At 41.5% G+C, this 18,008-nt stretch overlaps 1 protein-coding gene across 2 annotated transcripts in view; it reads right to left on the minus strand.

The window, feature by feature from the left end:
• LOC137323125 (serine/threonine-protein kinase 24) overlaps positions 1–18,008 on the minus strand; it is a 35,373-nt gene that overhangs the window by 7,603 nt on the left and 9,762 nt on the right. For both annotated transcript variants that reach the window (XM_067986582.1, XM_067986581.1), the window contains exons 4-10: positions 13,233–13,289; positions 10,655–10,763; positions 10,416–10,573; positions 8,982–9,167; positions 5,795–5,940; positions 2,893–3,019; positions 160–228 (exon numbers count right to left, since the gene is read on the minus strand). In XM_067986582.1, the coding sequence (XP_067842683.1) occupies positions 160–228; positions 2,893–3,019; positions 5,795–5,940; positions 8,982–9,167; positions 10,416–10,573; positions 10,655–10,763; positions 13,233–13,289 (852 nt within the window). The remainder of the gene's footprint in view (positions 1–159; positions 229–2,892; positions 3,020–5,794; positions 5,941–8,981; positions 9,168–10,415; positions 10,574–10,654; positions 10,764–13,232; positions 13,290–18,008) is intronic.

Consider the following 18,008-nt stretch of genomic DNA (forward strand, 5'->3'; position numbering starts at 1 on the left):
CAATCACTACCTACAATGGGAATGCGCGGCAATCAATCACTACAATGGGAATACGCGGCAATCAATCACTACAATGGGAATATGCGTCAATCAATACGCTGGCAGAGTTCAGAATAACAACCCCCCCCACTCCTTGCAAATAACAGACTTTTTGCATACCTCAGTAAATAATGGAGAGATAATTGTAGGTAAACACTGAGACTGCGATCGCTTTGGAGTATCTTGTACCTAGAAAAGTCAAGGGTTAGAAGTTAAGCACCTTAGACTTAGCAGACTGCAACTCTGGTTCAATGGAAACTCAAGAGTGGTTAAGATGGAAACAGACATGCACATTGAAGCAGAGACACTAAAGGTTTATACTTTCTAAGCCAACCTCAGTGGTAATAGCAATAAAGACTATTGGAGGGGGTCCGGTTAACATATTTGCATGTTCTATTTACTGATACTGCTATTTTCAACAGCAACAGCGAGTGGTTTCTTAATCCAGAAACAAGTTAGTTCTAGGTGAAACTAACAGACAAACTACCAGATACTCCCAACAGTTAACAATAATTACATAGAATTTTACAGCACAGAAACAGGCCATTCGGCCCAACGGGTTTATGCTGGCGTTTATGCTCCACACGAGCCTCCTTCCACCTTATTTCTACTCCTAAACATAACCTTCTATTCCTTTCTTCATCATGTACTTATCTAGCTTCCTCTTAAATTCATCTATGCTATTCGCCTCAACTACTCCATTTGGCAGCAAATTCCACATTCTAACCAATCTCTGGGTAAAGAAGTTTCTCCTGAATTCCCTATAGGATTTATTAGTGACTATCTTATATTTATGGCCCTTAATTTTGGATTCCCCACAAGTGGAAACATCTTCTCTACATTTACCCTATCAAATTCCATCATAATATTAAAGACCTCTATTAGGTCACCTCTCAGTCTTTTCATTTCTAGAGAAAAGAGCCCCAGCCTGTTCAGTCTTTCTTGATAGTTATAATCTCTCAGTTTTGTAGATCATTTTTGTACTTTCTCCAATGCTTCTATATCCTTTTTGTAATATAGATACCAGAACTGTGTACATTACTTTTGATTAGGAATCAATCCAGGGAAATGTTACCTATTTATTGCTTTTCTGTTCATTATTAACTTATTGTGTATTATAAAATAATAATATACACATCCAAAGTGCCAACTCTCTCAACTTTATTTTAAAAAATCTAAGTTGAAATGCCTGAACATTTACTAAAACAGAATTTACTACTGTAATTCATTCATTAACAAGCTTTTAAGAGTGCCAGCCGTGGCTCAGTGGGTAGCACTCTCGCCTCTGAATCAGAAGGTTGTGGGTTCAAGTCCCACTCCAGAAACTGGAGCACATAATCCAGGTTGACACTCCCAGTGCAATACTGAGGGAGTGCTGCACTGTCGGAAGTGCCGTCTTTCGGATGAGATGTTAAACTGAAGTCCCACCCATCCCCTCAGATGGATGCAAAAGATCCCATAGCACTGTTCAAAGAGCAGCAGGGGAATTCTCCAGATGTCCTGGCCAACATTTATCCCTCAACTAACTGATAATTTGGTCATTTATCTCTCTGCTGTTTGAGACTTTGCTGTGTGCAAATTGGCTGCCATGTTTGATTGGCCGTGAAGCACTCTGGAATGTCCCGAGGACATGAAAGGCATTGTATAAATGTTTCTTCATTTTATATGAGACAATTAATGCTCGTCCTTACATTACACTATTCTAAACAGCAGGCACATGGGAACACCACCTGCACGTTCCCCTCCAAGTCACACACCATCCCGACTTGGAAATATCCGTTCCTTCATCATCGCTGGGTCAAAATCCTGGAACTCCCTTCCTAACTGCACTGTGGGAGAACCTTCACCACACGGACTGCAGCGGTTCAAGAAGGCAGCTCACCACCACCTTCTCAAGGGCAATTAGGGATGGGCAATAAATGCCAGCCTTGCCAGCGACGCCCACATCCCATGAACGAATAAAAAAAAACATAAAATTGTGCAGGATAAAATTCCACACTGCATGGAAATGCTTACTTTTTGACTTTGTGTTTGCACTTGTGCACATACTGGTTCCAAAAGAACTGGATAAATCTTCAGGTAATATACTATGACCATTCATTAAGTTTAAAGAAGATTTATATCACATGGTGACTGAGAAGAATGGAAATATTTTACACATTTGTACATATATGAAGTAGCTGTGTGGAATTAAACTGCTTTCCCATATAAGAGCGCGCGCGCGCACACACAGATTGAATTAACCTTCAGAGTGCTGGACAAATTTACTCAATTCAGGCAGACCACCTTCCTGTTTTGAGAAGCTTTTACATTTTGATCAAGTCAGCCTACTTGATTTATTTTGTGCTCTCAGCTAAATTAGTTTTCAGCCAACGAAAACCCAATGCTTTTGGAAACCAACTCCACCATCAAAATCAAACAATGGGAGCCCCGAATTAAAAACGGGAAGGTAAAAAGGTTTTAATATTACTTTTGAAGCTTGAATAGGCTGGAAATCATAAAGTTAAAATAAAAATAGGGGGAAAAAATAATGAACTGGAGAGACCATGACAAGCAGAATAGTATTGCTCAAAATATTTCATTCGTTTTATTTAATTGTGTATTGGCTGTTTGTTTTAGTCACTGCAGTAAAAAAGCAAGTCCTGATATTCGAATAACTTTACTACTATAACACTAAACAAGATTCCCTTGGACCTGCTGGCAGTTATCGGGTTGTATTGCATAGAATCTCACTTTTGCCTGAAGTTAAAATGTCGCCATTCATCATTAACACTAATTGGCAAATTAAGAGCTGTGTGAAGACTTTATAAAATCATACGTCAAACTTAAAAACATTGAAGGTTTTGATTGTACCTGATCTCTCTTGATAAGCTCTTCAGGCTGAGCAGCTCCATTTTGCAGCTTGAGTGGATCTTTCTCCCTGATTGTGAAGATCCAGCCACTTGTATCATTTCCTCCTGATGCTTGTCCTTCAGCTTCCCTAATGTTTAAAAAAAACACATCACTTTGTCACCTAACAGTCTCCATGGAAAATCATTACACCAGAAACAGTATTAAACTATTTTGGCAACTAGAAAAGTTGCTACAAACAAGAAACACAACAACTTTATATAGCACCTTTAACTTAGTAAATCCTCCCAAGGCGCTTCAAACAAAATTTGACACCGAACTACATAAGGAGATATTAGGACAGGTGAATAAGAGCTTGGTTAAAGAGATAGGTTTTAAGTAGCATCTTATAGGAGGAGAGGCGGAGAGGTTTAGGGAGGGAATTCCAGAGCTTAGGGCCTAGACAGCTGAAGGCACGGCCGCCAATGGTGGGGCGAAGGAAATCGGGGATGCGCAAAAGGCCAGAACCTGAGGAACACAGAGATCTCGGATGGTTGTAGGGCAAGAATAAAAATTAAGTAAACACTTGTTCCTCAGTCCCATTCTGGCCATCTTAATTACTTTAACAGCACTGCTAAAGACACTGCCAGAAAGTTTCCATATATTAATGAATTAGGACAATGCTACAACATGTGTTTCTTTCACAAACATATTCAAAAATGATCGTATAATTTGGTCTCAACAATATAGACAATTCATCAGTTCCAAAAAAAATCCATTTGGCAACATACTTTGAAAAAATGTATTAAAAAGACAAATTATGTAATTAACAGCTTCCCAAATGCAGATTCCTTCCTGCTCCAGATTACCGCTGATTGAGACCAACTTCACCCTCCCCTATTTAGTCATCTAATCAAAGTACTCTAAGCCAAAATTTGAGAGCTGCTTTAACCAAGGTACCAAAATGTTAGGCGGGAATCAGCTGTAAAATTCAAGGAGTAAGGGGGCCATGAGAAGCTTTTTAAAAAAAGAATCACAAAACACAAGGGAGAATTGAGCAGCAGAGGACTGGGAAAGGAGCAAACCAGTGTCTTGGGAAGTAAGATAGGGTACAGAGAAAGTGTCCTTTTATGTTGAGCTAGTGCTTGCATAGTCTTTATTTTATGCTATCATTTCTGTCTCCGTTTCTTCCCCATGGTGGAATCACTAATGTTGTACGTGAGCAGTAGAAGTTGTACTGATTGTGTTGAGCGATCTCATCAATCTCATTGTTCTGTGTGCTTCACCTACTGTGGAATAAAGCAGTTTACGATTCCAACCAAACCTCATCGAGTGTTAAATCGGTCTGTTCTCAGAAAGTTTGAAGGAGTATACGTGCAAGACACGGAAATATTGTCCAGGTCACAAGGGAGTTAACAGGCTACGAAGCTGGAGCCTTAAGATTTCCTGACAAATGGGCTCCTACACAAAATGCTTCATAGTTCCGGAAAAATAAAAGGTATTGCCCCATCAGTGATCTAAAAAAAAATTGAACACATCTCTAAAGTTAGAAGTCAAAAGAGAAGCAGTCCTTCAGACACAGTCCGCACTTGTTCTGACCCACTAATTGAAATAGTTGCTGAGACAATACTTGATGAGTGAGAGAACAAAGCACAAAGGCAGAAAATTGCTTTCCACGAACGAAAAAAGTGGAAGTGGTTGGCATATTGTTACAATTTTAGGACGTTAGATATCTTATTGGTACAGTTGTGTCAGTCGCTTCCTTAAGTGGTACTTTTTAAGTCTCCCGTTGCCCTATACTTGTGCAGTTGTGAGACCCAGGAGTGTAACCATGAAACTCCCTTGTGATCTGGACTGGATTTCTGTGTCTTACACGTGTACTCCTTCAATCTTTCTGAAAACAGACTGATTTAGCACACGGTGGGGCGAAGTCTGGCTGGAATCATAAACTTAGGAAAGCCTGTTGGATTTATGGAAGCTCATGCCAAGAAGCTGAAGACCAAAAGCATCACTAATGAAGAACATTTGTCTCAGTCTCAGATACAAGTCATGGCAAAAGGAGAAAGGGAAGTCATGGCATTCTGAAAACTGGGATCTTATTGGTTTAGGAATTGCAACTGTAGTCTGCGGAGGTGGAAAAATATAATTTCCAATTGTATAAACAGGTAAAAGCATTCAAATTAGTTCAGATAATGGAAGTGTACCGGTGCACACTCAGGCTGGGCTACCTTTCAGATCATAATAACCCTCCCAAAAAAAATAACGCAGCTTATGCAAATAGCAGTCAGCTACACTTGGAGTACTGTGCACGGTTCCGGTCTTCATATTATAAAAAGGATATAGAGGCACCGGAGAAGGTGCAAAAAAGATTTCCAAGGAGGACACCAGAACAGAGAGGTTATAAGTATAAGGAAAGAATGAACAGGCTGGGGCTCTTTTCTCCAGAAGTCTGAGGGGTGACCTGATAGATTATGAAGGGGTTTGATAGGGGAGACGTAGAGAAGATGTTTCCACGTGGTGGGGGGGGAGGGGTCGAAAACTAAGAGTCATAAATATAAGACAGTCACTAATAAATCCAATAGGGAATTCAGGAGAAACTTCTTTACCCAGAGAGTGGTTAGAATGTGGAACTCGCTACCACATGGAGTAGTTGAGGTGAATAGCATAGATGCATTTAAGGGGAAGCTAGATAAACATGAGGGAGAAAGGAATAGAAAGAGATGCTAATAGGGTTAGATAAAGTAGGGAGGAGGCTCGTGTGGAGCATAAACACCGGCATAGACCATTTGGGCCAAATGGCCTGCTTCTGTGCTGTAAATACTATGTAATACATTACATGTTTATCAATACAACTGAGTATGTTTTATTGAAAACATCTATGCCTTCAGAGAGGAATGTTGTGACTGAATACTACAGGCAAACTTACGAGTCAGATTCGTCTGAGCTGGAATCATCGTGGTTCTGCTCAGCCTTCCACCTCTTGTACCGGTCAATTAGTTCTGTCAAGTAAGAGGTCTTCTTGGAGTTTCGTATTATGAATTTGTGCTTCAGCAATTCTTTTGCTGTAGGTCTCTTAAGAAAATAAACAAAATAAATTAGTTTTCCTTCTTAAACAGTAAAGTAAGAGCTACTTATAATTTCTCATCATCACGGTAGCAAAAACATTTCTGTGCAATGGGTCCTCGGAATGACTATCTTCATAAAACTTGACAGAGTTATTGCCTGATATAATCACCTTTAGAAAGTTGTCCTTTACAGACAACAGGCAGCTGCTCAGTAATATACCAGGCCACAAGTACAAACATAGTTTGTACTTGTTATTGTAGCAGTAGCTACACTGCAAAAGCATTTCAATGGCTGTAAAGCGCTTTGGGATGGCCTGAGGTCATGAAAGGCGCTATATAAATGCAAGTCTTTCTTCCTTTTCTGTTTTCAGATGTTGTTCACAAACTACTTGAGTTTGCCATTCACAACTTAAGTTTGTATTCAAACTCAGAACTGTGGTAAATCCTGTAGCAATCCGATTCAAAGCCTATCCCATCTGCAAACGTTTAGATTGCAGTAGCAGTTATTAAGAGCAGATTGGTCACAGTATAATGAGACATTTAAAATCTTGGTTTTGTTCTATCATCTCTAAATCTGCAGCATTGTCACTTTATGGGGTTAAAAACTGATAGAATGCTAGTTTATGCCAGCGAGTTTGTTTAAGAAAGACTTGCATTTATATGGTGCCTTTCACTACCTCAAAACGTCCCAAAGCACTTTATAGCCAATGAAGCACTTTTGAAGTGTAGTCACTGTTGTAGGAAACGCGGCAGCCAATTTACGCACAGCGAGGTCCCAATGTGATAATAACCAGATAATCTGTTGTTAATGTTAGTTGAGGGATAAATATTGCCCAGGACACCGGGGAGAACTCCCCTGCTCCTCTTCAAATAGTGGCACGGGACCTTTTACATCCACCTGAGGGGGCAGATGGGGCCTCGGTTTAACGTCTCATCCTAAAGACGGCACCTCCGACAGTGCAGCACTCCCTCAGTTCTGCACTGGGAGTGTCAGCCTGGATTATGTGCTCAAGTCTCTGGAGTGAGACTTGAACCCACGACCTTGTGACTCAGAGGCGAGTGTGCTACCCACTGAGCCACGGCTGACATAAGTTGGCCATCTTCAGCCAGAAGTGCCGAGTGGATAATCCATCTCAGCCTCCTCCCGATATCCCCACCATCACGGAAGCCAGTCTTCGGCCAATTCGATTCACTCCACGTGATATCAAGAAACGGCTGAGTGCACTGTATACAGCAAAGGCTATGGGCCCCGACAACATCCCAGCTGTAGTGCTGAAGACTTGTGCTCCAGAACTAGCTGCGCCTCTAGTCAAGCTGTTCCAGTACAGCTACAACACTGGCATCTACCCGACAATGTGGAAAATTGCCCAGGTATGTCCTGTCCACAAAAAGCAGGACAAATCCAATCCGGCCAATTACCACCCCATCAGTCTACTCTCAATCATCAGCAAAGTGATGGAAGGTGTCGTCGACAGTGCTATCAAGCGGCACTTACTCACCAATAACCTGCTCACCGATGCTCAGTTTGGGTTCCGCCAGGACCACTCGGCTCCAGACCTCATTACAGCCTTGGTCCAAACATGGACAAAAGAGCTGAATTCCAGAGGTGAGGTGAGAGTGACTGCCCTTGACATCAAGGCAGCATTTGACCGAGTGTGGCACCAAGGAGCCCTAGTAAAATTGAAGTCAATGGGAATCAGAGGGAAAACTCTCCAGTGGCTGGAGTCATACCTAGCACAAAGGAAGATGGTAGTGGTTGTTGGAGGCCAATCATCTCAGCCCCAGGGCATTGCTGCAGGAGTTCCTCAGGGCAGTGTCCTAGGCCCAACCATCTTCAGCTGCTTCATCAATGACCTTCCCACCATCATAAGGTCAGAAATGGGGATGTTCGCTGATGACTGCACAGTGTTCAGTTCCATTCGCAACCCCTCAGATAATGAAGCAGTCCGAGCCTGCATGCAGCAAGACCTGGACAACATCCAGGCTTGGGCTCATAAGTGGCAAGTAACATTCGCGCCAGATAAGTGCCAGGCAATGACCATCTCCAACAAGAGAGAGTCTAACCACCTCCCCTTGACATTCAATGGCATTACCATCGCCGAATCCCCCACCATCAACATCCTGGGGGTCACCATTGACCAGAAACTTAACTGGACCAGCCATATAAATACTGTGGCTACGAGAGCAGGTCAGAGGCTGGGTATTCTGCGGCGAGTGACTCACCTCCTGACTCCCCAAAGCCTTTCCACCATCTACAAGGCACAAGTCAGGAGTGTGATGGAATACTCTCCACTTGCCTGGATGAGTGCAGCTCCAACAACACTCAAGAAGCTCGACACCATCCAAGATAAAGCAGCCCGCTTGATTGGCACCCCATCCACCACCCTAAACATTCACTCCCTTCACCACCGGCGCACTGTGGCTGCAGTGTGCACCATCCACAGGATGCACTGCAGCAACTCGCCAAGGCTTCTTCGACAGCACCTCCCAAACCCGCGACCTCTACCACCTAGAAGGACAAGAGCAGCAGGCACATGGGAACAACACCACCTGCACGTTCCCCTCCAAGTCACACACCATCCCGACTTGGAAATATACCGCCGTTCCTTCATCGTCGCTGGGTCAAAATCCTGGAACTCCCTTCCTAACAGCACTGTGGGAGAACCTTCACCACACGGACTGCAGCGGTTCAAGAAGGCAGCTCACCACCACCTTCTCGAGGGCAATTAGGGATGGGCAATAAATGCCGGCCTTGCCAGCGACGCCCACATCCCGTGAATGAATAAAAAAAAAAAACATGCTTGGAACAACTTATTGCCTGTTTAATGCTCGGGGACTCGAGAGGGCGACGACAGCTGGGTTGGCGATATGCTTGAAACGGGTTAAACTAGGAACCTAGCAGGAGGCCAGCGGGGATACAGAATTTGGAGAAAGAACTTTTAGGGAATATAAGTAGTTAGAAAACAATTAATTAATTTAGTTTGCAGTAATTCCCAAGATTCTCATACCTTTTTTTTTGCAAGACTGTTAGATTTTAAAACCACTTACAAAACTTGGCTCTTTATTCAAGCACGCTTCCACAAATTCTTTTAGGGGTTTACTGTAGTTTCCCTCCAATGTCGGTGCATTGTTCTTCGGAATAAGAAACAAAACTTTCATTGGATGCAGTTCTGAATGTGGTGGCTCTCCTTTTGTAAGTTCTATAGCAGTTATTCCCAAAGACCAGATATCAGCCTATAAAAACAGAACAGAAAAAGGCAAATTATTTCAGAATATTTTCTCAAGATTTCTTTCTACCCAGATATATCGCTTCGCCCTTTCAATACATTTGGTTAAACATCAAAACATTATTACTGTTACACGCATGAGTCAAATTATAAATTACAGCACATTTTTCTCTAATAATGCCCAAAATACAAGTTTTGCTCTTGTAGCCACGGTATTTACGTGGCTGGTCCAGTTGAGTTTCTAGTCAATGGCGCTCCCAGAGAATGCAGAGTGTCTACTGACACCACCGTATCAGCCAATGAGTTGGAGGCGAGGCAGGACTTACAACCGGCAAGTGTATTTTACAGCAGAGTCTATTTACAGAGCCTGTTTAAAAGGGTCTCTACAAACTGCAGCAAACAGAACTCATGCATAAAATCAATCCCAGTCACTTACTCCAGGTATGACTGATGGGGGAATTACCCAATCATATCCATTCTGGCCGGGAATACAGGTGTCACTAGATACAGCCCCCAGAATGTCCGGGGTCTGGGACGAATGGGCTCCAACAACTTCAAACATTTGACACACGCACGCCTACCGAGGGGTACTGAGGTTAACTTAAAGAGTACCTGCCATTTCCCCATGTACAGATCAATTAATTCAGTACGGACCATAGATCAAATATAGGGTCTTCCTGCCCAAGACTTGGTGGCACGTTAACCCACTGCGCCAGTACATTCTTTTACCACTAGATTACACATCAAATTCTGCTGCCAGGAATCTGTCATATAGGAAAACAGGTGAACTGAAAACTGTAGTCAAAATATTAAACAGAAATACTTTACATCTTTTATGTCTACGCACCAATGTATAAAGTACACATAGGGTTATTTTCACCCATTAGTGCAGTAATCTATACCAGGTTTGGTACATTAGGGATACATAGAAGGTATAGCACAGAAGCAGGCCATTCGGCCCAACTGGTCCATGCTGCACACGAGCCTCCTTCCACCCCTCTTCATCAAACCCTATCAGCATATCCTTGTATATCTTTCTCCCTCATGTACTTATCGAGCTTCCCCTTAAAGGCATCTATGCTATTCGCCTCAACTACGCGAGTTCCCACAGTCAGCCAAAATAGTTTGGCCAAGAATTTTCATTGCTGACACAGGTGCCAGAGTTCTTCTGCAAACTCTGCCTCAGGCCCCAAAGGGGAGACACTTCCAAGTATTAATCTGCAGTTCATTCTGGAAAAATGGTAACAATCCTTACCTTCGAATCATACGCCGACTGTTTGATAACTTCTGGCGCCATCCAAAATGGTGTGCCCACAAAAGTATTTCTCTTTATTTGCGTGTCTGTCAGCTGGCCAGCAACTCCAAAATCTGCTAGTTTAACTTCACCTTGCTCAGACAACAAGACATTGGCAGCTAGAAAAAAGGATGATGCTAAGGTTAATGATAGACTCGGAACACATTTACTTTGTTAAAAATACAATTACACTTTCCTACCTTTGATATCCCTGTGGATTTTCTTTTCTGAGTGCAAATATTCAAGGCCTTTTAAAATTTCCCGCAGTATTGTAGCAATCTGGTTTTCATCCAGTGAACCAGGTTCTAACTAGAGAGAAAACACATACACAATCATATGGGATCCTGGGCTTTATTAATAGAGGCATAGAGGACAAAAGCAAGGAAGTTATGCTAAACCTTTATAAAACACTGGTTAGGCCTCAGCTGGAGTATTGCGTTCAATTCTGGGCACCGCACTTTAGGAAAGATGCCTTAGAGAGGGTGCAGAAGAGATTTACTAGAATGGTTCCAGGGATGAGGGACTTCAGTTACGTGGATAGACTGGAGAAGCTGTGGTTGTTTGCCTTAGAACAGAGAAGAAGGTTAAGGGGAAATTTGATAGAGGTGTTCAAAATCATGAATGATTTTGACAGAGTAAATAAGAAGAAACTGTTTCCAGAGGCAGAAGGGTTGGAAACCAGAAGACAAAGATACAAGGTGACTGGCAAAAGAGCCAGGGGCGGCATGAGGAATCATTTTTTAAGCAGCAAGTTGTAATGATCTGGAATGCACTGCCTGAAAGGGTGGTGGAAGCAGATTCAATATTAAATTTCAAAAGGGAATTAGATAAATACTTGAAAGGGAAAAATTTTCAGGGTTATGGGGAAAGAGCGGGGGAGTGGGATTAATTGGATAGCTCATTCAAAGAGCCGGCACAGGCATGATGGGCCGAATGGCCTCCACCTGTGCTGTACCTACAATGATACATTCAAATCAAATCTACATAGTTAAAACACCTACCAAAATGTTTCATTGTACGAGCCTACAGTACTAATTTGTCATTTCAGCTGACAAAATATTAACATAAAAATCTGAAGAATTGTTACAGGTAGAATTGGTCAACAAATTCATCAACAATCTGCGGAATTAAAATTTACCTCCCCCGTCATGCTACCACTTTAATGTAATGAAAAGCTGTGTGAGAAACAATCTCTGCACATTCCCGTTCGCCTGTAGTCTGATCCCATCTGTTGGGAAGCAGTGATGGGTGTATGGGACTGCATTTGGGAGATGATTTGAGTTACGGATCTCTGGATTAGTTAAATTCTGTGAAGGGTGGTGGCAAGAGCAGCATTAGGGAAGTCAATCTTCAAGTTGGCGAAAGTGTAGGTGAGAGTTTTAGCAGTGGGGAGAAAAAGGGGTTGAGGTAGGGGAATAAGCAGGCAAACATACTGGACCTTGAAGGGGGTAATGTTGGCAACAGATGTGGAATAGAAAACGCAGCTCAGGGGCAGACAAAGGACTGACATTCCACACTGCTGGGTTCAGAATGAGCAAGTAGCCAGGGAGACTGACAGGATTCTGGGAAGAGCCAAATAGGGTAATTTCAGTTTTGTCAATGTTCTTATAAGGAAAACTTAGAGGTCAGAGACATCTAGCTCCAATGGAAAGAGCCATCATGGTTGGCATTACATCACTTATTTGTCATACAGTTTAGAAGTTTGGAAATATCTGTTAAAATATTTAAGTGAAACAGCAAAGTGAAAGGTATTTGAAAAAGTGGTAGATGGTCTACAAAATTACATCAAATTTACCGCATGGAAACAGGCCATTCAACCCAACTGGTCTGTGCTGGTGTTTATGCTCCACATGAGCCTCCTCTCACCCTACGTCATCTCACCCTATCAGCATAACCTTCTATTGCTTTCACCCTCGTGTACTTTTCTAATTTCCCCGTAAAATATATCCCTTGCATCAGTATTTTACAAATCTACTTGTTTACTTAAAAAGATATGGAAAAGTTTCCAATTTGTATAATGAAGCTGAAGATTTTTTTTTTAAGAGGGGGAGACACAATCTACTTTACAATTTGATTTTTTACTAAAATTCCTGAAGAAAAAAATTCTTCTTACAGAAATTTGTAAATAGATATAATAACTGATCAATTGCATAGAGGTTCAATAGCTGTTATTAATTTGATTTTATTGCAAGATTGGCAAGATTTAACTTAGCTCCTCATTTTCCTGATTTCACAAATTCCAATATTAGCCAGTCTTGTAATTAATTTTAGATAAGGTCAGATTTGCAACACACTCAATCCAGCGCCATAAAAACAATATCAGTTGAAGGACTGCACATTTTCCATACCAATATGGAGGGGAGGCTTTAATATTTCTGCTTCAAATTTAACACTGTCAATGCATTTTCTGGAATCCAAATATTTCATTAAGTTACATTCTTCATTTTTCAGCTGCATTGCAGAAAACTGGTTTAGAAAATTGCAATTGAAAATTAAACTAAAACTTACTAATTAGCATTAGTGGCTCTGCTATTGCAATTTAGTACACCTGCATTGGGCAGCTGACATTGACAGTTACCTTATTTTATTGCCATTTAAACCTATTATTCAATATTTATTCCATTTAGTAAAACTGGAGCTCCTACAGACCTAGTCTGGGCAGAGCCACGAGAGCAATCTCTCCACAGTATGTCTTGTAATGAATACATTCCTGTTCTGCAAAAGAATAAAGTTTCCCAATGAATCTTCCATAGCAATTTTTTTTAAAAATGTACTTACCAGATCTAAGGCAGAGCCACCACCTAGATATTCCATTATAATCCATAATTTTGTATCCTGTGCACGAAACGAACAATTATCAAAAAACTGCTTATAGGGTAAATCACAACACATTAACAAGCAATTTGAAAATCTGGCCTCTTGCGCATCCCCAATTTCCATTGCTCCACCATTGGCAGCCGAGACTTCAGCTGTCTAGGCCCCAAGCTCTCAAATTCCCTCCCTAAGCCTTGACCTCTCTCTCTTCCTCTCGACCATGCAGACGCTGCGACAACGGATGAACGGACACCGCGCAACAATCGCCAAACAGGAGGGTTCCCTCCCAGTCGGGGAACACTTCAGCAGTCATGGACATTCATCCACCGACCTTCGGGTAAGCGTACTCCAAGGCGGCCTTCGAGACACACGACAACGCAAAATCGTCGAGCAGAAATTGATAGCCAAGTTCCGCACCCATGAGGACGGCCTCAACCGGGATCTTGGGTTCATGTCACGCTACACGTTACCCCACCAGCGAACAAATGTTATCTGTTTTTAATATAATGGGTCATTTGCGGGCTCTCTCTGCCTTCCGGATGTTTCTGCCTCTCTCTGTTTTTTTTCTCTGTTTTTTTTTCCCTGTTTGTTTTTTTGTTGAATGTGTATTCGGGGGTTCTGCAGGTGACACCTCTCTGTCTGAACACGGTGATTGCCTTGGCAACGGGCAGTTGCAGGGGCAGTCTGTAAACACCATGTATTGTTCTATATGTATAAATGCGTAGGCTTCAAGGAGCTCCTGAACATTTACCTGAGGAAGGAGGAAGTCTCCGAAAGCTTGTGAATTTAAAATAAAATTGCTGGACTATAACTTGGTGTTGTAAAATTGTTTACAATTGTCTTCCTTTAAGACGCTCCTTAAAACCTACCTCTTTGACCAAGCTTTTGGTCACCTGTCCTAAAATCTCCTTATGTGACTCGGTGTCAAATTTTGTTTGACAATCGCTCCTGTGAAGCGCCTTGGGATGTTTTACTACATTGAAGGCGCTATATAAATGCAAGTTGTTGTTGTTGAAAGTGCTGCACACCATGAACACACTACAAACCCCAAGTCGTTTGATTTTAAGTTCCTATTAGCTAGCTTTTCAAGTGCCTTAACAAATCTCAAGTACTCTTATATTTCTATAAATTAAACAAATTAATGTGAAAGATGAAAAGATTGTTGCAAAACAATTTATTATGGTAAGATCAATTTGAACATGCATGGGAAGCTATATATAGTACCTCATGGTAGAGAAGGACCATTAGGTTACACCTTATTAAATTCAGAATTTACTGGGGTTTCTGCAATTTTTATGAACTACTTCAAGAATCAAAAGACTGAATTACATAGAATTTACAGCACAGAAACAGGCCAGTCTGCCCAACAGGTCTATGCCGCTGTTTATGCTCCACACGAGCGTCCTCCCACCCCTCTTCATCTAACGATCAGCATAACCTTCCATTCCTTTCTCCCTCATGTGCTTATCTAGCTTCCTCTTAAATGCATCTATGCTATTCGCCTTAACCACTCCATGTGATAGTGAGTTCCACATTCTAACCACTCTCTGGGTAAAGAAGTTTCTCCTGAATTCCCTATTGGATTTATTAGTGACTATCTTATATTTATGGCCCCTCGTTTTGGACTCCCCATTAAGTGGAAACATCTTCACTATTTCTAACCTATCGAACCCCTTCATAGTTTTGAAGACCTCTATTAGGTCGCCCCTCAGTCTTCTCTTTTCTTTTCTAGAGAGACTTAAGCCCACAAACTTCTCACTCAGAGGCGAGAGCGCTACTACCACTGAGCCATGCAAGAGCAAAATACGGAAACTGTGTTACAGCTCTAGGTATCGTAGGCTATAAAAAAACTGATAGAATATTCACATTAGCGAAATTTCAAAAAATACTTTTTACATGACAAAAAATATCGTGCTCAGTTCATAACAATTTTCCATTTCAAACTAGATTTTCTACCCATTTGATAAATGCTATACCCTATACAATTGCATTTAGTCAAATGAACACCAAATATCTACCATGTGTCATTTGAGCAGCCAAAGCAAAAAGCCCAAAAATAAAAGATTTTTTTTTTTTAAAACCACACCAAAAGATTGTAGTGTCTGAAAACAATGGTCGTGTAATTTTCCAGATAAGGGCAATTATCATCACTCGCCTTTCGGGAAGAATCTTCCTAGAGCTGTAAATGAGGGTAAATGAAAAGCACTTCAGAACAAGAGGGGGAAAAGGGGGCACAAAAAAAAAGACCAGAGAACGGCACTGGAAATCACTTTTATCCAGTAAGGTGTCCTTGTCCCTTCAATGATACTGTCTGTTGAATTGTTCACTATCAAGCAGCAGCAAGACAGTGACTTCATATGAAAATAAATACAGGATCAGAGCCATTCAGCAACAGCTTGCATTTATATAGCACCTTTAATGTAGAAGGGCTTTTAACTTTGTGACCTTTCCTATACAGCACCGTAGCCTACTCAACCTATTATTAGTACCAGGCTACAGATGTCCGTACAATTCTACAGTGAAACCGTGGACTGCTGCATGTCAATATAAACCTATAATGAAAGAAAAACTTGTATTTATTTATTTATATAGTGCCTTTCATGACCTCAGGACGTCCCAAAGCGCTTTACAGCCAATGAAGTACCTTTGAATTGTAGTCACTATTGTAATGTAGGAAACGTGGCAGCCAATTTGTGCACAGCAAGGTCCCACGCACAGCAAGGTGATACTGACCAGATAATTAGTATTTTACTGATGTTGGTTGAGGAATAAACATTGGCCAGGACACCGGGGAGAGCTTCCCTGCTCTTCTTCAAAAACAATTTGGTGTTCATTTGACTAAATGTAATTGTATAGGGTATTAGCATTTATCAAATGGGGTAGATATTCCAGTTTGAAGCGGAAAGTTGTTATGAATCGAGTATGGTATTTTTTTTGAAGTGTAAAGAATATTTTTTGAAGTTTGGATAATGTGAATTTTCCATCACAGTTTATTATCGTTTTAAACTTATAATCTGAAACTACTCCAAACCAGGCCCGCTGAACAAAAATCACTTAAGGAGAAGACTGATGCCATAACTGCCTCTGCACAGCTTGGCAGCTGAAAGTTGCTACTGAAACCACAAAACTAAAATATAATAATCAGTGGGGCTTTTGGAAATTGTCAACGATTAGTGATATTACAGAATCTCAGAACTGTTTAAAATTCAAGTTTGCGGTTTTCATGAAACAATACAAGAGTCGTACGTTTTGTCAATACCATGTTACAGAATACACTGGCTTTTATACAAAGGCTGTAAGATATGCTTCACTCTTTAACAAACCGAATCAGTCTCTAATAAATTTCAAACTACCAGTGAGGCATCAATTGCACTAAGTCACAAGAGCAACAGCCAAGAAATGGGTACTGTACAGTTAACATTCCCACATTCCTCCCTCTCCCTACCCCCCACAGAAAACTACAAACAAATACAATACACGTCTGATGGTATGAAGCGATCAGCTTACATCGAGCCTACAGCTATTCTGCCCAACTGGACCATGCCGGCTTTTACCTGGGCGTGTTCAAAGGGTGGCTTATCACCAGAGATGACATTTAAAGAACCTTCCTTCCATGCACCACAGAAATGCAAGAGCACCAATAGTTGCTGGGAGGTCTGAACGATGGGGTCACTCGTGATCCCAGGGAACCTCCGAGTCACATTCCCCGACAGTAAGGAATTAAAGGGATAGGATTGGTGAAGTAAGCCAATGTATGGAAGTTTTACACCTTGTATTAGTGAAGACAGCTGGCACCCAGCACCACACACAAGTACGTACCTCCTATCCAGGCCATACGTTAGACTCCCAAGGCTGCTTATCTCTCTTTTGAAGAGCTTAAAGAGTGGTTGTCAGGGCCTCTTATAAAAATTAACTAGTTAGAGGGTGCTTAAAAGACTGTTGTTACCTAATGAAGGTGCCACTAATATTAATTTAGCTTCTTTGGAATACCTAAACCAGTGATGCTGCCTGACACCCCCACACCTTTGGTCCTTTGGACAATTTTAGCTAGCTCTTAAGAAAGCAGGTCTTCAAATAACCCGCGGTCAATATTTATCCCTCAACCAACATCACTAAAAACAGATTACGTGGCCATTATCTCATTGCTGTTTGTGGGAGCTTGCTGTGAGCAAAACTGGCTGCCGCATTTCCTACAAGTGACTACACTTCAAAAGTACTTCATTGGCCGTAAAGCACTTTGGGACGTCCTGAGGTCGTGAAAGGCGCTGTACAAATGCAAGTTACATCGAGTTGCCTCGAAACTACAGCAATGAAACAGGCCATTTGGCCCAACTGGTCTATGTCGGCGTTTATGCTCTACATGAGCCTCCTCCCACCCTACTTTCTTTCTTTCTATGAAATTAATATTCTCCACAACATGCCAAAGAGGACAATTAGCACTTCAGGCAAAATCAGGCTGACAAGGTGTTCTCTAGATGAAGCAAACCTTCTCAGTTAAAGATCTGGTTCAGAACATCAGCACGGTGTGATCTTCCAAACCATTTATAGGTACTGCCAAACAAAAGGGGAGATTTAATAGAGGTGTTCAAAATTATGAAGGGTTTTGATAAGAGTAAATAAGGAGAAACTCTTTCCACTGTGAGGTGGGTCGGTAATCAGATTTAAGGTATTTGGCAAAAGAACCAGAGGGGAGATGAGGAGACATTGTTTTACGCAGCGAGTTGTTACGATCTGGAATGC

The sequence above is a fragment of the Heptranchias perlo genome, chromosome 6 (genome assembly GCF_035084215.1).
Source record: "Heptranchias perlo isolate sHepPer1 chromosome 6, sHepPer1.hap1, whole genome shotgun sequence".
NCBI classification, from domain to species: Eukaryota; Metazoa; Chordata; class Chondrichthyes; order Hexanchiformes; family Hexanchidae; genus Heptranchias; species Heptranchias perlo.